Below are 22,089 nucleotides of genomic sequence, written 5' to 3'. Positions count from 1 at the left end.
ACTTCCAGTGCCAAACACTAGTTCTTAATAGTACTTCTGTGTTGCGTTCCATTTAGTTATTTAGCTGTGCATCGGTCATGACTTAACCTGTGTGACCTAGAGGTTACCATGAATGGGGGCATAAGGTCATGAGTCTAAACAATGCTCACAGTCAGTCTCCCTGTGACAGCACATCCATACAGGTTGGAATAAGACACAAACTGCCTGTGGATAGTCAGTTAGGCTCACATCGCAGTTTGGCTAGCGTGCATTAAACTGCTTTTCTTGTGCCTTAACATAAGCTCATAGCATAATGTCTTGCAAATAAACAAAAACCCTCCTACATCTTACCCCAAGGAACCACAATAATATTTATTAATTTTTGATTTAACCTTTATTTTGACAGGGAGTCATGCTGAGACCAAGGTCTCTTTCACATATGGGCCCTGTATGCACATCAAACAAATAAATATACACTATGCACATCAATATACACATTAATATTCACTCCAATACACAAAAAGCAAAACACAATCATAGAAAACAAACACATGCTTATGAGAAACGTATATTCAAATCCTTGATGAAACTTTACGTTGTTGTAGCTGCCGTGCTCGTCGTCGTAGCCTGCGTTCTGAGGAATCCCATGAGAGCCCTCAATCTTCTTGGTCTCCAGACCCAGAAACCAGATCTCTGAGTAGTCCATGATCTCCTCCTGCTCAAACTCTGTCAGACGCCCCTGGAAGTGCCTCAGTGCCTCTGTGGGAGACATGGGCAGCCTCTGTCCCTCATAGAGCTTCTTCTCCTCCAGCTTGTTGCTGAGGCCCTTGGTGGTGATGGAGTCATACAGGTTCTCCACGGAGGAGCCGAACCGTGTGGGGAACTGGGAGGAAGGCTTTGGTCTCTCATCCTGCCAATCACAAAAGGACAGAAGAGGTCAGCTGATCTGTTCTCACAACACTTTGGCACTATCACTTAGCGTAACCCTGATGAAACAGGTCTCACTTTCTTTTACATTTACAGTGGGGAAAAAAAGTAATTAGTCAGCCACCAATTGTGCAAGTTCTCCCACTTAAAAAGATGAGAGAGGCCTATAATTTTCACTTGTTATCAGTATAAAAGACACCTGTCCACAACCTCAAACAGTCACACTCCAAACTCCACTATGGCCAAGACCAAAGAGCTGTCAAAGGACACCAGAAACAAAATTGTAGACCTGCACCAGGCTGGGAAGACTGAATCTGCAATAGGTAAGCAGCTTGGTTTGAAGAAATCAACTGTGGGAGCAATTATTAGGAAATGGAAGACATACAAGACCACTGATAATCTCCCTCGATCTGGGGCTCCACGCAAGATCTCACCCCGTGGGGTCAAAATGATCACAAGATCGGTGAGCAAAAATCCCAGAACCACACGGGGGGACCTAGTGAATGACCTGCAGAGAGCTGGGACCAAAGTAACAAAGCCTACCATCAGTAACACACTACGCCGCCAGGGACTCAAATCCTGCAGTGCCAGACGTGTCCCCCTGCTTAAGCCAGTACATGTCCAGGCCCGTCTGAAGTTTGCTAGAGTGCATTTGGATGATCCAGAAGAGGATTGGGAGAATGTCATATGGTCAGATGAAACCAAAATGGAACTTTTTGGTAAAAACTCAACTCGCCGTGTTTGGAGGACAAAGAATGATGAGTTGCATCCAAAGAACACCATACCTACTGTGAAGCATGGGGGTGGAAACATCATGCTTTGGGGCTGTTTTTCTGCAAAGGGACCAGGACGACTGATCCGTGTAAAGAAAAGAATGAATGGGGCCATGTATCGTGAGATTTTGAGTGAAAACCTCCTTCCATCAGCAAGGGCATTGAAGATGAAACGTGGCTGGGTCTTTCAGCATGACAATGATCCCAAACAGACCGCCCGGGCAATGAAGGAGTGGCTTCGTAAGAAGCATTTCAAGGTCCTGGAGTGGCCTAGCCAGTCTCCAGATCTCAACCCCATAGAAAATCTTTGGAGGGAGTTGAAAGTCTGTGTTGCCCAGCGACAGCCCCAAAACATCACTGCTCTAGAGGAGATCTGCATGGAGGAATGGGCCAAAATACCAGCAACAGTGTGTGAAAACCTTGTGAAGACTTACAGAAAACGTTTGACCTGTGTCATTGCCAACAAAGGGTATATAACAAAGTATTGAGAAACTTTTGTTATTGACCAAATACTTATTTTCCACCATAATTTGCAAATAAATTCATGAAAAATCCTACAATGTGATTTTCTGGATTTCTTTTTCTCATTTTGTCTGTCATAGTTGACGTGTACCTATGATGAAAATTACAGGCCTCTCTCATATTTTTAAGTGGGAGAACTTGCACAATTGGTGGCTGACTAAATACTTTTTTCCCCCACTGTACGTTGGGAGCGATACATGTCAGATACAGCTCAGAGCACAGGAGGTTAGTGGCACCTTAATTGGGGAGAATGGGCTCGTGGTAATGGCTGGAGCAGAATCAGTGGAATGGTATCAAATACATCAAACACATGGTTTTCATGTGTTTGATACCATTCCATTTGCTCTGTTCCGGCCATTATTATGAGCTGTTCTCCCCTCAGCAGCCTCCTGTGGTGAGGAGGGTTCATCTGAAGATGTATAAACTATCAAGGACTTATTATTTACATGTGCATTTACAATTGACAACTGGAGTCCAGTGAACTACTGTTGGAGGCCAACAGTGTGAAATGTAGCCTCACCTGGTGTGTCTGGTAGCTGTTCGGCAGCCCCTTGTTGGCGATGTGGGGCAGGATGCTATCGGACTGCTGGTGGTGGAGTTTGGCATTGCTGACAACCACCTGTATCACCGGGGGCTCCAGTTGGGGCAAGGTCCCTACGTCCGAGTTAAACTTCTACAGGAGAGAGAAAAGGGTTCAAATAAAGGAAGGTTTAAATATGCAGATGAAAACAGTAAAAGTGTAATAACATATTGTATCGACATAACTAGTCTTGCTTGCCAGACTCATGGCGCGCTAACCCCAGTTGTGTCAGAGTTACAGCAGCTGTGGGAAGAGACTCTGTGATCACATACTCTATGGCGAAGGTTTGGAGAGTTGGCGCAAAAATAAAGGGATGGAGAGATGGAGAGAGCGCTACATCCGCTCTGACCATTCTAAATGTGGTGGCTCAGGTAACCAAGACCCCCTGAGTTGAGGGTGGAATTACTGAGCAGGGTAAGAGTGAGTCGGGGACAAAACATCGGAGACTGGTCCCTGACAGACCCTGTCAGCGTTATCTGCTGCTGTGGGGGAGCTGAACTGGAGCAGGCCTTTCTCTAGCTGACATCCTGCTTGCTGTAGGAGCACGTTTACATGTGTCACTGGCTGCCTTGCAAGCATAGCCAAGCTAATGATGGGGGAAAGGAGACCTCTAACCTAGACTACAACAAGGGCAGGGATCATGAGTTTATTCAGCAAATCGTTGAAATTGTAAATGCCAGTAACATATTTAATTACTTCCTACACGGTAATGACACTGTATCTGCCTGTATAAATAATGTAAATACATTGGTATTATTAGGGGCAGTTATTGTAAATTGGAACCAGTAGTTCTATACCCCTTTTCTTCGGTTACAGCAAGCACAGCAGCCCAAAACAGCAGGTTGAAAAGTGCACACTAATCTATACATAGCGGTGATATTTAATCACATGTGCACAGGCTGTTGCAGTAGCTGCCAACTTGGTTATGATGCATAGACACAGGCTAAATATAGTTCCAAGCACCTGCCATAACAAGCACATGGATGCAAATACAGTATTGTGCTTATGCACAACTGGATTCAAGCTGATTACGTAGGCTACTACTCTGTGTTCTTAAACACATCCAGGTCTGACAGTGAGCAGCACCATGATTTCACCCCTTGGGAGTGGTTAGGAGGTGGTTGCTCCATTTACTCCATGTACTCCAGTGCCCTCCAATAGCATGACCTAGCTAGGGTAATGCGTTTTGGTGGAGTGAAGGGGGAGGGCACTGCACAGACAGAAAGATACAGGATTGAAAGAGTGGGTCTGCAGGGGCTTAAATGCTCTGCAGGTCAGGGGTCACCTGTGAGTAAAGGCTCACCTGTAAATAGGGCCGGTTGGTTGCCTGTTGGGTCTGGAGTCTGTGTGAGTGGGAGAAGGCCTCTGGTTTTGAAGACTGTGGAGGAGAGGAATATGGGAGATTTGACTTAACATTAGATTTATACACAAAACTCGCTTCTCTATACTTATTTAAGTCAGTGAGGGGGTGGCGTTGGATGCAGCATTTCCAAGGGAATCTCTCTAAAATCAGATTCAGTTTTGTTAAATAGATTCAATATGACTCATAACAAGTCATTGAGGTCATTCATCTGAATTATAAATCACGTATTTTTAGTAACCGAAACTGATTAACTTCAAAGCATCTCTGTGAATGAGGAGAATAAACAGCCTGGTTGTTGCTGGTGGGAGTTTCAGTCTCAGCACAGCGGTGGGTCCCACAGATATAAACAGCCAGTGGGAAGTGAAGCAAGATTATTACCACGCAAGCAAAGATGATGCACACTCCCTGAAATTAGAGTATTTTATGCAAGTAGCTACCACAGTAACATTGGTCTCTTTATCACTCAGTTTTTCCACAACCTGCATTCCTTTACTGGAGCATAGGCTTGTTAACCCTCTGATGTTCTATGAAGAGTGTAAGGGAGTGGTGATGATGGTGGTAATGGAGAGGAGAGCAAAGGGCTGTTTTAGCCTAGCACCAGAGAGATCATTGACTTCATTTCACAAAGCACAATTCAGTCTAGTGCCAGGTTATATGGGGCCATATGAGCCATTGAGATTCTATTCGTTCTGGTGCAACTGCCGCATTGTCAGAATAGCTGTGCTAACACGTGCCTTAATCAGAGGGGAGCATGTCAATTAACAGTGTGTTGAGAGACTGAGAGACACTGTATTGGTGGAATAAAACCTCCAGCCCAGATGGGCACAGGCTAAACTCAGAGAGCCTGAGAGGGCTGCGCAACGGTTGGCTGGGTACTTGGGTAGCAGAGCAGAGCAGATTTACAATGAACTTGACCAAGACCTACAGTAACACTATACTTTTTCACGAGTTCACTAAATAGACATCTCTTCTATCCATATGCTTAATATTCTTTATTTACTGACAAATTGCCTCTTACTGACCCAGATGGGTTCCTTTGCAAGAATATGACAGTATTTTGATTCCCATGCACACCCAGCGCCACGTATAAAAGTATATATGGCTTGGTATTATGTTGGGATTTAAAGTAGTAGGACACCAGTGCCCACCTTGGATTGCCTATGTTTGGAATCTGAGTTAGAGGAAGAATTCAGACCCCTGGACTTTTCCCACATTTTGTTACGTTACAGCCGTATTCTAAAATTGATTAAATAAATGTTTTTCCTCATTAATCTACACACAATACCCCATAATGACAAAGTGAAAACAGGTTTTTAGAAATCTTGGCAAATGTATTATAAATACAAAACTGAAATACCTTATTTACATAAGTATTGCTATGAGACTCAAAATTGAGCTCAGGTGCATCCTGTTTCCATTGATCATCCTTGAGATATTTCTACAACTTGATTGGAGTCCATCTGTGGTAAATTCAATTGATTGGAAATTATTTGGAAAGGCACACACCTGTCTATATAAGGTCCCACAGTTGACAGTGCATGTCATAGCAAAAACCAAGCCATGAGGTCGAAGGAATTGTCCGTGGAGATCAGAGACAGGATTGTGTTGAGGCACAGATCTGGGGAAGGGTACCAAAACATTTCTGTAGCATTGAAGGTCCCCAAGAACACAGTGGCCTCCATCATTCGTAAATGGAAGAAGTTTGGAACCACCAAGACTCTTCATAGAGTTGGGTTAGGGAGAGAAGGGCCTTGGTCAGGGAGGTGACCAAGAACCCGATGTTCAACTCTGACAGCGCTTCAGAGTTCCTCTGTGGAGATGGGAGAAACTTCCAGAAGGACAACCATCTCTGCTGCACTCCACCAATCAGGCCTTTATGGTAGAGTGGCCAGACGGAAGCCACTCCTCAGTAAAAGGCACATGACGGCCCGCTTGGAATTTGCCTAAAGGCACCTAAAGGACTCTCAGACCATGAGAAACAAGATTTTCTGGTCTGATGAAACCAAGATTGAACTCTTTCGCCTGAATACCAAGCGTCACGTCTGGAGGCAACCTGGCACCATGCCTACGGTGAAGCATGGTGGCAGCATCATACTGTGGGGATGTTTTTCAGGGGCAGGCATTGGGAGACTAGTCAGGATCGAGGGAAAGATTGATGGAGCAAAGTACAGAGAGATCCTTGATGAAAACCTGCTCCAGAGCGCTCAGGACCTCAGACTGGGGAGAAGGTTCACCTTCCAACAGCACAACGACATTAAGCACACAGCCAAGATAATGCAGGAGTGGCTTCCGGACAAGTCTCTGAATGAAGTGGCCCAGCCAGAGCCCGGACTTGAACTCGATCAAACATCTCTGGAGAGACCAGAAAATAGCTGTGCAGCGACGCTCCCCATCCAACCTGACAGAGCTTGAGAGGATCTGCAGAGAAGAATGGGAGAAACTCCTCAAATACAAGTGTGCCAAGCTTGTAGCTGTAGCGGGTGATTTGGACGGAGTCAGGCGCAGGAGGTGTAAATCACAGAATAATGGTTTATTCGGCCAATACAGCGGTTCGCAGCAATGCGTAAAACTACAGTGCGGTATAACGGACTGGAGAAAAACAAAACACAAGGGTGAATATCCCGGCGATACAGTACATAAAGCTCCACCGAGCTATCGACACCTCCACATGAAACAATCACACACAAAGACATGGGGGGCAGAGGGAATACTTATACAGGGACTGATGAGGGGATATGAACCAGGTGTGTATAAAAAACAAGACAAAACAAATGGAATGATGAGATGAGGAGCGGCAGTGGCTAGAAGGCCGGTGACGACGAACGCTGAAGCCTGCCCGAACAAGGAGAGGAGGCAGCATCGGAGGAAGTCGTGAAAGTAGCATCATACCCAAGAAGACTCGAGGCTGTAATCACTGCCAAAGGTGCTTCAACAAAGTACTGAGTAAAGGGTCTGAATACTTACATTTGCAAAAATGTCTAAAAACCTGTTTTTGCTCTGTCATTATGGGGTATTATGTGTAGATTGATTAGGGGGAAAAAACAATTTAATACATTTTAGAATAAGGCTGTAATGTAACAAAATGTGGAAAAAGTCAAGGGGTCTGAATACTTTCCAAATGCACTGTATGTCTTTTCTGAGACTCATATGACACCAGTTACAGTAAAGCATGAGGAAAGTAAAGATTAAACGTCGATGATAATCAATGTATAGAAAATATTGAATTGACAATTGCAAACAACAACTGTCTTGGAGTTCAATAGTTTATAAGCATAATTGTTTTAACATTGTCAGTAGCTAAACTCAAAATAAAGCTTTTTTGCTCATGAAAAGGAGAGCATCAACCCCACCAAGAAGAGCTGAATAAGAGCAACAAACTATTGCTATTCAGATCAAATAGAATCTTGCACTTTAACTGATGTATAGTTGGCTGGTTAGGTTATCAATGTGACAATGAGGTTACAAATAATTAATGACACATGATAACAAGGCTAATATTCTTTGTAAACAGTTGATGAAAGAGTTGCTGATTTCCGGTCCTTGATCATGTTTGATACTATTTATGGGAAAGCTATAGAGCTTCTGTCAACACCATGACTCATAAAATAAAGTGTAGACTGAAATAGCCATGGATCATGTTTACCTTCTCAGAAAATCACAACAACCTATAGGCAAATTAGCCTACTAAATGGGTCATAATGTTTAGGCCTACTTTATAACACGTATCATAATATTCTGTATTTGTGAAATAAGTGGGTAAGTGGAATAGAAAAGTGAATCTCCATACAAGCTAAACTACAAAATGATTATTTCAGACTTCAGACATAGAAATACATAACTTTCTGATGTTCAAGCAAAATATAAAATAAAAGTCAAGTAGAGAAGAGAACAGAAAAGAAAGGCTGTAAAAAACATTGGTCAAAATCTGTAGCCTAAAGAGAGAAATAAATAACGGATTCATGAATATGCCCAAAATGGATGATTGACCTCACCTTGTTATTAATTTCGGGAAACATGTTGCTTTGACACCTGGGTCCTTAGTAAATCCCAATCTCAATGTAGCCTACACGTGAAAGTAACTACTGTAAAATCCAGGTAAATGCAAGGCGCCAGCACATTTTCGAAAGTCCAGACGTCACTTTCATATTCTCTGACACTTGGAGAAAAAAACGTCAGCAACGAAAGTCCAACCGAGGAGCGACTGTCACTTGAATCAACACGAATTGATCGGGTCCTGAATCTCAAACTGCGATAGACATAATCTTGACGATAGGGTCAGTATTGGTGTTGTCAGCAGGAGATTAGAGAAAGAGGCAAGCTGTTAGTCTATTCACCTTGACGCGTAAATCTCTGGAGAGGCCACCTGTTCAGGTGTCTGCATCTGACAGCTGGGTCTCCCCGATATAGATTTGTTTTTGGCTACTTATCGTCCCCTACATTCGACCGACACTCCTAAAATCCAATAGTGCTCGGTGAGTGTGCGCCATTGCGCGCATTACTATACAGTAGCTAATATAGCCTACTGCTGAGGCACTGTGCATAAATCGCACAGTGTATCCCTGTGGATAGCCTATACTGACAGTCGCAGTACTGAGCTCCTCACATTGCAGGAAATGGTCGTGTGATGTGTTGAGAGATGATGCTGTCTCTAAAAATAACCTATTTACCATCCACAGACCCTTTGCTACACAATTTATAGGTTGGACTAGGCCTATATGACAAATAAAGACTCTGTATTGAGGGGGGTAGACACTCTTTTTTGTAAACAGATGTTAAAGATTAATTCCCCCCTGTGACGTTTTGTCCCCTTTGACCTCACATGTGTTAAAAGTTTAAATTGTAGGTTTGCACTGGCAGACATAAACAATGGTAAAGGCTTGCTGGATTTTACCTCTCTCTCTCGCTCTGTCACACATGCACGCACACACACAAATAAAGACGGATGCAACACATAAAGGTAGCATATATTATATAATACCTGCCTTCTCGTAATGCACAGCTTGTTTTATAATAGGTTATACAACTTGATCATCAGTATGAGTAGTCCTATGCTGCAATGGATGATTATTATGTACCAGCACAATAAAATTACCTCAACTCATGCTGACCCGAGAAACAGCACCAGGCATCCTTCACACCCGAACATCAATGATGTACACTACCAGTCAAAAGTTTGGACACACCTACTCATTCAATGTTTTTTCTTTATTTTTTACTATTTTTTACATTGTAGAATAATAGTGAAGACATCAAAACAATGAAATAACACATATGGAATCATGTAGTAACCAAAAAAGTGTTAAACAAATCAAAATATATTTTATATTTGAGATTCTTCAAATAGCCACCCTTTGCCTTGATGACAGCTTTGCACACTCTTGGCATTCTCTCAACCAGCTTCATTAGGTAGTCACCTGGAATTAATTTCAATTAACAGGTGTGCCTTCTTAAAAGTAAATTTGTGGAATTGATTTCCTTCTAAATGCGTTTGAGCCAATCAGTTGTGTTGTGACAAGGTAGGGGGGGTATACAGAAGATAGCCCTATTTGGTAAAAGACCAAGTCTATATTATAGTAAGAACAGCTCAAATAAGCAAAGAGAAATGACAGCCCATCATTTAAGACACGAAGGTCAGTCAATACGGAATATTTCAAGAACTTTGAAAGTTTCTTCAAGTGCAGTCGTAAAAACCATCAAGCGCTATCATGAAACTGGCCACCACAGGAATGGAAGACCCAGAGTTACCTCTGCTGCAGAGGATAAGTTCATTAGAGTTACCAGCCTCAGAAATTGCATCCCAAATAAATGCTTCGCAGAGTTCACGTCACAGACACATCTCAACATCAACTGTTCAGATGGGACTGTGTGAATCAGGCCTTCATGGTCGAATTGCTGCAAAGAAACCACTACTAAAGGACACCAATAAGAAGAGACCTGATTGGGCCAAGAAACACGAGCAATGGACATTAGACCGGTGGAAATTTGTCCTTTGGTCTGGAGTCCAAATTGGAGAATTTTGGTTCCAACCACTGTGTCTTTGTGAGACGCGGTGTGGGTGAACGGAAGATCTCCACATGTGTAGTTCCCACCGTAAAGCATGGAGGAGGAGGTGTTATGATGTGGGGGTGCTTTGCTGGTGACACTGTCTGTGATTTATTTAGAATGCAAGGAACACTTAACCAGCATGGCTACCACAGCATTCTGCAGCGATGCACCATCCCATCTGGTTTGGGCTTAGTGGGATTATCATTTGTTTTTCAACAGGACAATGAGCCAACACACCTCCAGGATGTGTAAGGGCTATTTTACCAAGAAGGAGAGTGATGGAGTGCTGCATCATCCTGGCCTCCACAATCCCCCGACCTCAACCCAATTGAGATGGTTTGGGATGAGTCGAACAGCAGAGTGAAGGAAAAGCAGCCAACAAGTGCTCAGCATATGTGGGAACTCCTTCAAGACTGTTGGAAAAGCATTCCAGGTGAAGCTGGTTGAGAGAATGGCAAAAGAGTGTGCAAAGCTGTCATCAAGGCAAAGGGTGGCTATTTGAAGAATCTCAAATATAACATATTTTCTGATTTGTTTAACACTTTTTTGGTTACTACATGATTCCATATGTGTTATTTCATAGTTTTGATGTCTTCACTATTATTCTACAATGTAGAAAATAGTAACAAAAAAGAAAAACCCTTGAATGAGTTGGTGTGTCCAAACTTTTGACTGGTACTGTAAGTGTAAGATGATTTTCCATTGTAACACGGGACGAAGACGGAATGACTAATCACAGACAAGGTGAGGCGGGTGAAAACAAAATCCATCCCCTTGCAAAATGAGGAAGCTTGGAGTAAAGCTGCAGATTATTTAGTTGAATGTGATTATAGAGTGGCTGTTATGCAACAACACAAGGGCTCTCCAGTAATCAGACAGGACTATATGAGATGATCTGTCCCTGATGGAGAGTAGTCCTTCAGCAGGTCTACTACAGTGCATTTGGAAATTATTCAGACAGCTTCCCTTTTTCCACTTTTTCCACATTTGGGATGTTGTCGTCAGTGGTTGCTTTTTCACTATGCTTTTTAAAACATACGTGTACATCTATTGATATCCCAATGTATGCAGTCTCCTTTCCAAGGCAGTAAGACTGATTTCCCCCTGAGTATGCTAGCATGGTCCCAGAAATGTTGTCCTCCAGAGAAATTACCACTGTTCTGTCAAAATATGCCTCCTACACATCTAAAACTAAACTTCTATCTCCTATCAGTATAAAAACTTAGAACAGCACAGGAGTTCTCTGATCAATAGGACTGAAAAGTACAAATCTCACATATTGGTTATGATGAGACAGATTTATATTGGTTATAACTAGCTTACACATCAGACAATAATCATTTGACCAGGATCCTTGCACAGCTCCCGTTGTCAGCCAAATAATAAAACAATACTTGAATCACAGCACAAAAAATCTACAAAAATCCACACTGGCAGATAATGATGAGATAAGCTAGAGCGAGGCTGCAGTGTCTTCTCCTATTTCAGCACTGTGGTCGTTATCTCCTGTAATCAAACACCCCTGTTCAAGCACTTCTGTCCACCAACACACTTCCCCCCTCCCCCGTCCACCTCATCATCTCAGCCCCTTCCTAAAATGTCTTCCTTTGCCCAGTTCAAAATCCCTACTTATTGCCTGACAATAAGTAGACAAATGGAGTCCATAAAATAACTCAAATTAACTACAGTTAATTTGCAATGGTTTGAGCTGAAGCGTTACAATTTTCTAGTAATAAAACTAAAAGTGCCATGTGTTGCTCAACAATGTAAAAAATGAAGGATGGGAGAAGAATACACTGAACAACAGATGATTCTGTCAATGTCTCAGTCAGTAACAGAAAGGATGTTAATGTTGTTAATTATCAAACACCAAGTAAACAAGCCACTTTTAGATCTGCCAGAGTCCACAGGGGAGACAGACACAGTCATTATGCAGTCTTCTATCACCCAGGTGACTAAGTACGGTTTAGTGACGCATAGCTAGCTAAAGCAGATCAAGTCACTGTGCAATTTCTTGGAAACTGCATTTCCTGTCATAATCACTGGAAATTTGCCAAATGTATAACATAACATATCATTCACCAGAGTTTCATTTACTTGTGTTGCTAAGCAAATGATCACTAGTGCCTCGACTGAAAATAGCACCATATCAAAACAGAAAGCAAGCCTGAGAAAAGAGATTGAGTTATAAAGATGAAGTGATTGAGGAAAAGAGAGCCTCAGTTGACCATCTAAAGTTTACCCACCGACGTAACTCCCTCTGTACCATGAATTACCTCATGTACCTCAGGCTGGACCCTCCTGTTCCCGCAGCCCTGACTGCCCCAGCAGCCCTGGAGGAGGTTAAAGCCACAGCAGGCAGGCGAGGTCTCGTCTCCCCCCATAATGAAGCTCCTCCATGCTGCCACACCTCAGCCCCACCACACCCAACTGGAGGGGGCTTTTTTAGAGATTAAGGTCAGACCACCCCAGAGCAGAGGGAGGATGCTGTTCCTTGAGACCTGTTTTACAAAACCTTCTTCCTTGTCTTCGCAACACTGGTAATGTAGATGTTTTTGTAGCACTCCTTAATAAGTCTTCCTCTGGTAGTTCACATGGTGGAACAGGTGGAACAGAAGCTGGACTGAGCAGGGTGGTTCGCTGTATCATCTGTATCAGCCCTCGCAGAGCCTGGGCTTCTCTCTGGTCCAGGAGACAGATGGGCAGGCAGGCAGGCTCACAGACAGGGAAAGGAGGCTGCTGCTGCTGCTGTGCTTGGTGAGGGAGGAGGAGGCTGATGTGTGGAGGGGGCTCGATGAGGCACCCATCCTGAACCGGAGATGCAGCAGCAGGGGCCTGGCACTGGCTTCCTGTGAGAAGGGCCTCTTGGGGAGGAGGAGTGCAGGTGACAGATCCCTCTCCCTTCATGGGGCTGTGGAGTCAGATAGAGGCGCAGGCAGAGCATTAATAGAGTTCCCAGGCGGCCCGGCTGACGCCTCTCCCTGCTGCGGTCTCCTGGAGACAGAACCACTAGAGCTGTCATATTTCCCCCTTCACCACCTGCTCTGCTGCAAGCCCCACGGGATACCACCGCCTTGCTGACAAACAGCGCAGTGATGAAATCTTATCCTGGTGCCTGCCACGCTGCCAGCCTCCACTGCAGCAGCTGGAGGCTCCACAGTCCACACCAGGACAGAGCACAGAGGAACTCAGAGGATGACTGGTGGGGCTTTTTAAAGGCAGGAGGTTAGGGGCACTAGGTCTAAACTAACCTTAATGTTACTGAAGATGGACGATAGGTCTACAGGTAAGAAACTCTGTGAACTTATGACATCACACTCAGAATATCTGAGTTATATTTTACCACATCACTTCTAAGGCCTATAATCTAGGCCTCACTTTAGTTTGCAGTTGTTTTAGCATGCTGTTGTGTATGTGGGTCTCTCAACTGACATTCATGACAGCTTGCCTCGCAAAGGAGCCAACCTTAGGAGACTTATCTTGATACATTTTGTCTCTGCATGCTTGCAATGAGTAATGTGTCTTTCATGGTCAAAACGTATGTCTGTGACTATGTCAATCAAACTATAGCTATTGTTGCATGAAAAAGGGGCTATTCCCTACTAACATCATCAGGCATTCTGGAGCAGTACCCAAGTGTCACCCAAGGCTGCCACTGTCTGTGTTTCCTCCTCACGCAGCCTCACACAGCTTTATCAAACAGGAACACTTGAACAGACTGCTAGACTCCCAGGGCCCCCAGATCGCTGGGGTTTATAGGCGGGAGCTCACAATTAGTCAGTCGGTCAGTAAGTAAGCCAAGCAGGGAGGGGACTCATGGGAGGGGAGGGAGTGAACAGCTTTGAAATTATTATATTTCTATGTTGAACAGAAGGCAGGCAGGGGCTAGCTGGCCAAACCTCAGACTCAGAGCCAGAGGCCCTGACCTGCAGCCTGTCGTGGCTCCCTAATAGGAGTCAGGTGCCAGGCGATTGAGGCGAAGTGAGCGAGCCGCCGCCAGGTGACAAAGCGCAGTCAGTCTCCTGACGCTTGGCAGAAGAGGAGTCTGGGTAATGACCTGGCTGGCAGGCACGCTGCAGCATCTGCAGTTTAGTCAGCGAGCAAAGCGACAACATGGCTCGGGGGGAGAGATGTGGGTCACGTTTACAGGTGATTATAAGGTTGCCCCTTTTACAGAATTGTTTATGGCACCAGTGTGAGGATTAGTTACCAGATACACACCACTATGAATTTGTGAGGCACATCGGAAATGAGGAGAGGAACTCAATGAAATCAACATGTAAAACACTTTGAGTGACTACTGAAAAGTGTCATGTAAATGTTATCCATTATTTTTATCATCAAGTATTTATCAATGAAAAGTTTTATACTATGCCCATCTATAACAACTTATGTAGAGTCCCCTGACATCTTTAGTAGAGTACCTAGCTGGCATGATGTTATCAAGATGAGTAGCTGACAGCATGTTACAAAGTCATTTCAATCACCATAACCTCTCTATTTATAGGTCAGTTTTATTCATGTCCATAAAACCAATGTGGCCCTGTGGTCAGAATGTCGTTTGTCAGAGTAGCTGTGGAATAATCAGGCTCAGGCCAAATCCCATTAGTTATGTGAGGAGCCTTTCACATTCTTGGCAGGGAAGGCCAACGCTGGTCTCCTAGCAAAAACAAAGGTTTCACCCAGAAAGACCAAATTGGAGGGAAAGTAGGCTAATGTATTAAAGGATAAATACACTGTATGTGAGCTAACAGAGACATAAGCAGCGTTGGGCTTTTGATTACACATAACAAATAACTGTGCAGAGTTAAGTAAATACAATTTAAGTAATCTCACAAACAAAGCCATGAAAATATGAACTTTGAGAGAATATTATAATCAATACTATTACTCTCTCTGGCTCTTTAGGCCTATAATATCTTATTCCAGGTGTTTAAGTGCTCCATAACGGGGGTGGGCAGAGTGGACCAGTGGCCTAGTCCCTCACTGTAGCGTCAATAATGTGTGATATCAGGGCCAGCCATCTGGACTGGGCCACCAACACACATACCTCATATAAAAACCTAATGTAAGAAAGATCAGAACCTCAGAGTGGATAGATGCCAACTATAGACAACATGGCACACATTCTACTGTATAGGGAGCACCTTCGTCTGGCCTGGTTTAGGGGATGAGTGTACTTTAGAATTACAGCATTGTCTTGTTTTATTTCCTTTGTCCCCTGCCAGAATCCTTCAAAACCAAATCCCCAGCCTACTACGAGCCACCACCTTACCCTACATTATCACAATGAGCAGTGTGTCAGACTATCTATGGTCTGACCCGGAACAGGAGAGAGCATTCTCAGGATCACGTTATAAATATAATGAGTAACTCCTAATGCAGTATCCATGCCGTTTACAGTCATTATCATGACCGTACTCTGCATCCTGCCAACTTGCCTTTTGATGACCCTGGGCAATGCAAACAATACACAGTATCAAGAATATACCAGACAGACCGATATGGTACAGAAACCATATCCATACCCTTGCTCTCAGCAGAGAAGCTTCAGCAGTACAATGAGAACCAATCAATATCAGCAACATTGTGCTGGCCAAATTTGATTTAGTCAGATTTAGTCCATTCATTCATCTATCTTGTCTTTGCCATGCCCCTACTAAACTGCACTCTAAAAATATACCTGAATACAACAGGAGTTTTTCAGTGCGGGGAAAATGACCGCCAGCTGAGCGCAATTAAGGAAATGCAGGTAAGGATGTTAATGTGATGGGATTATGGTAGGTGGACGGCTGTGGTCACGATAGGAGGCCTACAGTAAGTACTAGACTGTGCAATAGGAAAAGGAGTGCAATAGGCTACACTGTAAGCCTTCTGAGAGAGAATGTATTTTGTTAGTTCTGTATTGCATTAAAGAAACCCTGCAATCTCAACACTGCTTGTTTTGTCCACCAAAATATGCACACACACACACACACAAACAGTAATTTTACAAGGCAAAGATCAAGTGTACTGTAGGTACAGCATTGTATGTTCTTTCAATTTCTTATACTTAAAATAAGCAAAATGGATCAATAGTGCCATCATGTGCAGAGTAGCAATACATATTGGAATGGATTTTTTCAAACAAAACAACCTATTTAATGAGCTCAGAGGCACTATTTCCTGCCGATCAGCTACTGTACAGTATTATCCTGAACTGGAGCAGACTGCAATGCTGTTGCCTTCTCGATGCCAAATGTCACACTGCTTGAAGCAGCATGAGCAGTACATACCGCAGGAGGTCAGTAACTCCCTGGAGGTCTTACCTCATCATCACCCCCGTCCTCACCCAGAGTCTGCTCTCCCTCCTGGGCATGTGAACCAGCCCATGGCCCCATGTCCAGCTCCGGTTGCTCCAGAGAGAGTGAGAGGTGGCAGGGGAAAGCAGGTAAGATGGACCCCAGGAGCACTGGCTCCCTGTCTCCAGGTAAATGGCTCAGACTAAGGTCTAAAGCTGGGGTGAGGGGTGGCAGGGCGGAGTGAGGTGGGGAGGTTGAAGACACTAGCAGCATTGCTGGATAGTTCTAAATAAAACCTACTGTATCATGTGAGGCTTGCCACTGGTGGTGACCTGGCTGCCCCAGACAGAGCACCTAGCTGAGCCAGGAACCTGAGGATGGAGCAGTGAGTGATGATGGCCTAGTGTCCCTCTGTATGGCCCTGGACCAAGTCCTCTGATGGATGCCCTGAAAGGCTTTGGCGCCACAGATATTAGGGGACCAAGATAGTTCATTATTGTACATTGGAATTGTGCGTGTCTGATGTGCAAATTGACAATCAGGAATCTGTTGACAATAGGATGAGTTACTGTGTAGTGAGTGACCCATTGGTCATCATAGCCTCCTGTGCCAGCCTGTACCATTTTGGGCCGTTCTCCATGGCCCAGGAGAGGTGACAAGCAGAGGAGCACTGTGTCACCCAGGTAAGACAAGCGTCATGATGTCACCGCCAGCCCGTCTTTCACGTGTAAGAACTCACACAACCCTGTCACCTTCCACAACAAACTTCGTAAGGTGATCCCCTTAACCCCTTTTGTCACAGACTGGACACATAAGGTGTATTCCAAAACCAGTGAGACACGAACAATAAGCTCCCTTCAAATTAGAACAATTACAGAACAATTACCACAAATGGGGGAATTAACCCGATGACATCATGTGTCAATGTACTATGGGAATGTACACTTGTTATCTCATTGGCCAAAAGCCGCCAAATACAAGGGCTGTTCCAAAGCGTGTAATCAAATCACATTGATATCCGGGTCTTTGACAGAGATACCTTCACAGAGACACCATGGCTTCCTTTATCAAATGGGGTTCAGATGTAATCTAGTAAGGCTCCATTCAGGCCTGGCTCATAAGGCAAACATAGCCATATGGAGCCCCAAAGTGGAGGTGTCATAATACCCATAAAACCTAGCGGTCAAAGAGGGAAATGGTTCCAATCATTTTTCCGCCATTCATTTTTCCCATAGGGAATTTTAGAAACACTTAAAATAAGGGCTATGTTTCGTGTAGGCTTACCCTGGCATTATGTTTTGATAACCATGTAAATCTCTCTCGGACAAGGTGACTTTTATCAATATATTCGGCTCTATTTACTCTCAGATTCGAAAATGCAAATTAGCATCAAAGTCCTGCATGTCATCTCTAGCTGACACCTTTACTAACAGGTATTGTGTACATTTAAACTTGCACAAGACAGTTCACCAAATTGTCAATTTAAAGAGATGTTGCCAAATTTGGCATTTGTAGTTCTTTATGATAGCCACATTAGCAGCTAATTAGCATTTCATTTTGGGGGGGTAAATACAGGCAGATATATATTGATCTTGTCCTAGAGAGATTTACATGGTTCTCAAAACATCACGCCAGGGTAAGCCTAAATGAAACATAGCCCTTATTTTGACCAGAGTTTGGGTTTCTAAAATCCCCTATGGGAAAAATGAATGGTGGAAAAACGATTGGCACCATTTCCTTGTTTGACTGCTAGGTTTTATGGGTATTATGACTCATACTGTGGTACTCTATACTGACACACTGTGGCCTCAAATACCTTTTCTGACCAACACATTGCTATTCTAACATTGCCCTTCTAATCATTATTTTATTTTCTCAGTCTCATTGTTTTTTTTTCTCCTAGTACATAAGTCAAGTTGACAGAGTGTTTTTTGTTGTTGCTGCACAACAGTGTCTTATAATGTTCCTGATATCAACTCAGATATCTCAGATCTCACTTCATGAGCGTCTGGAAAATTCTTCAGAAATCACTCAAATAGAGGGAGGTGAAATACAGCATTCTTAATATCTTTCTGAGCAGGCAGGTCTTCACACATTACACAATGATGGCCCAGTCCCCATAGAGGATGTGGGCTGTGTTTTGGCACTACCATCCAACCGTACGTACTCTACCAGGACTCAGTGTTGAGGAACAACAGAGGTTAATGCTACAAAGCTAGTCACTAATTAACAACCCCCCTGGGTTGCTGTTTACCCAGCATTCGCTGCAAATCCAATGAATGTACGTTAGACTTGAGGAGCCACCCAGCTGTCCTTTTTCACCGATGCCACAGCGAGTGTTAGTGTCCAGTGTCAGCCGAGGACAAAGCTGTGATGAGAAACCTTATCGGGGACAGAGTTCATTGGAATAATGGGCGACAGTGCAGTGCATACTGTGGCCCGGTCCCCAGGGGGGTGGCAGGCTGAGTTGGGCTATCTAGGAGTAGGAGCTGAGCCTTAGGGCTGGAACACACAACCTGGTCCAGGCCACACAATCCACTGGAGACAGTCTTATGAATGTGCACCTGGTCCCCCTCACTAAATGTTTTACCACTGCAAAACAGAACAAGGTAGAAAGGTACCCACTAAAAAACCTAAGTATGAAGCAATTGGGGTGTTGAAAGTTTATTTTCATGTAATAACACTTCTCCTCTGTGTATCGAATAATTCAGTGGAAAGTATGTCATTGCAGCAAAATACCATTCACATTTCACATCCTGCAGAAGTTCAGCTGCAGTGAGAAACTTGATGCCTCTGTGTCTTGTGATGCCGCAGTGGGTTCCCAAGGCTGTTTACAGAGACCAGCAACAACAACATCACCAGCCGATAAAAGAGCCTGAAAGTCAACCAACCTCTGCTAAAAAGCTGAAAAGATCCAACTGTTTTCTTTGCAACAGTTCTTGTTGAACATTTCTCATTAGGTACAAGAGGTTCTTATTAAGGCAGCTTTTTTGTCTCTCTCAGTGTGAAGTTAAAAGTTCTTCAGACAAATGCTGACTGTGTCAATGCCAACCAATAAAACATCCTAGCCTGAGGCTTTAATGTTAAGTTCAAAACACTACTCAGGGTTAAAGGTCAGGGAAGGGCATGACTGCCACTGTGCTAAAATTAGATTTACATGACTAAAAAGTCCTGTGTAGCTCAGTTGGTAGAGCATGGCGTTTGCAATGCCAGGGTTGATGGTTCCATTCCCACGGGGGGCCAGTATGAAAATGTATGCACTCACTAACTGTAAGTCGCTCTGGATAAGAGTGTCTGCTAAATGACTAAAATGTAAAATGTAAAAAGAGATGATTGATGATTAGCAATGTTAAAGGACTTGACTGTAGTAGCATATTGACGTTTCCATATTTATTTTGTGCCTTTGGACTGGGTGATTTATATTTGTTTGTGGGTGCTCATGTCATGTCCAAGAACATTTGTAATCTTTTTCCACATTATCACAATCCGACAGGCTACATGTAATTTCTGTGGTGATGGAAACGACTACCAAGGAATTCTTAACGACTTTTCTTCATCCAAAAGAGCCCCTGTCTCTGCTGAAATCATACTTCACAAGCTACCTTGTCTTAACTCATTTTCCTCCTTCGTTCTTCCATGACTACCTTGTTTTTAGCCTCATTTCACACTGACATCCCGTTGAGGTAGTTATTAATAGACCCAGTCCCAGGTAGCATTGAAGACACTTCCTGTTCTGTCACTTCAAAGCCTGCAGGTGACTGTCAATTCTCATGGTTGTGGTGGCCTGTATGAAAACTTGATCAGCGGAGAGTGGAACCTTGGCCTGGTGTTGAGAGGTGATGTATGGCCCATGCTAATCTTCCTGAGGCCCGGGTGAATATGTCAGTAGGGGAGTCATCAGTTCAGGGTCCTACCTGCGCTACTGAAGCTCTCAACACTAAGGTACTGTACCTAGAGTGCCCTCTATTTAAATACTGTAGAATGCTATGACTGCACCAATAATGTGGCCCAGATTTTATTGATCCCAATGTTCCTTACTTTATAACAAGTCTCAGTTTAGTCTAACAGGTGTATGGATGCATGCAGGGTACACCTCACATTTTCCTTTAGATCAATGTGATTTTTTTTGTAATAAGAGTTCTATGACCATGTAATTAACCGGGTTCATGGCGCGGGGTCTGGTTTACTCTGCTTTCTGTTGACAGTAAACAGGTTGTAAACAGGTTGATGTTCAAAGAGAGGGCAGAATCAGCAGGTGGGCATTTTTGATAGTACATGCTCAGTGAGTGTGGAGTGCACAACGGTCCAACACCCTGTCTTCCAGGCCAAGGGGCCAAGACTCCACAGACACAAGGGAAGAATGTGTTCCTGAATAAATCAGCCCACTGAGCCCACACAATGAGCCTAAACATTTGTTTAATGGCCACTAAATCAGCGTGGGCCAAATTGACTGCTGCACACACCACAGCGCCTCCCTCCCTCTCCTAACCTCCTGATCTAAAGAGCTGCTTATGGAAAGTGAGTGAATAACAGCAGATAAGCCCCGTTAGCTCATTCTCATTTCTCTATCAAAATCAAGCCAGGTTTTTTACAGTGGCTCAATCTAAGTAAGCATAGCTAAATCATTATTTTGATTAAGCTAATGGGAGCTTTGGAAATTACACCATCACTTTAGGGTGCTTTGAGCAGACACAAGGACCTACTGTACTGAAAAAAGTAATGGCAGATTTACAGGCCAAATGTCTGGAAAACTCACCTGTGCATTTCTGACAGTGTTTTTGTCCTACCTTTTTTAGCAGTGGTAGGGAGACATTATTCCTCTCCTTTATCAGATTTTCCAGCTTCTTCTTCATTGCATTCCTGTAAAAAACTAATTAGATTAGAGTGTATTAGTCACATGCACAGATGTAATAACAGAGTACAGTGAAATTCTTAAGCTCTGAGCTCCGACAGTGTAGGTTAAAGAGAAGTGAATGAAACAACAATAATAATATATACATATTTACAATGTAACAATGATAAATGTCCATTGGGAGTTGGGGCAGAAATACATAATCTCCTGTGATATAACATATTTATGTTAGATGTTTTAACATCCTCGTGTACCTCAGAGAAAATTGATTGACATGGTTTTCCAATTAGTTTGTTTTAGAAAGGTTTCCCTTTTCTTAGTTTGTGTAGGCTGAGGTATAATAATAGCCTAGTCCATATAGCTCCTTGTAAACCAATGGCAAACTACTGACCCCCACTGGCAAAGACCTGCATCAAAATAAAAACATTATCCACCTTTCTCCATTCCCTTCTAAATGGGCTCATTCTTGTTCACAACTTCTATTACACGTATTGTTTTGGCTATGATCATATTTAGCCAACACCTGCCACCACTGCTACAATACAGTAGGCCTGGGCTAGAGTGTTTGGATATTATTGCAATTTCACATTGCTATTGCAAATGTGTCATGCAAAAATATTGAATTATGGTGTCCACAAACATAACTGAAATACATCTGACATGTAATTATAGTCAATCACATCACATAACATGTAAAAACATTTTGTCCCCATCCCCTACAAATAGCCTACTAACCTCTTCTCCGTGGATCTATTAGTCACACTCAT

At 43.4% G+C, this 22,089-nt stretch overlaps 1 protein-coding gene across 1 annotated transcript in view; it reads right to left on the bottom strand.

The window, feature by feature from the left end:
* The window catches only part of LOC311136747 (dual specificity tyrosine-phosphorylation-regulated kinase 4-like), a gene marked incomplete at both ends in the record, with an annotated part of 29,940 nt that extends 7,851 nt beyond the window's left edge, over window positions 1-22,089 (bottom strand). Inside the window, 5 exons of the mRNA XM_084171018.1 lie at window positions 575-889; window positions 2,722-2,874; window positions 4,085-4,159; window positions 21,258-21,330; window positions 22,058-22,089. Of these exons, the coding sequence (XP_084027144.1) occupies window positions 575-889; window positions 2,722-2,874; window positions 4,085-4,159; window positions 21,258-21,330; window positions 22,058-22,089 (648 nt within the window). The remainder of the gene's footprint in view (window positions 1-574; window positions 890-2,721; window positions 2,875-4,084; window positions 4,160-21,257; window positions 21,331-22,057) is intronic.

The sequence above is a fragment of the Coregonus lavaretus genome, assembly GCF_964263955.1.
Source record: "Coregonus lavaretus genome assembly, chromosome: 11".
NCBI lineage: Eukaryota > Metazoa > Chordata > Actinopteri > Salmoniformes > Salmonidae > Coregonus > Coregonus lavaretus.
This window is presented reverse-complemented; position numbering and strand designations above follow the sequence as displayed.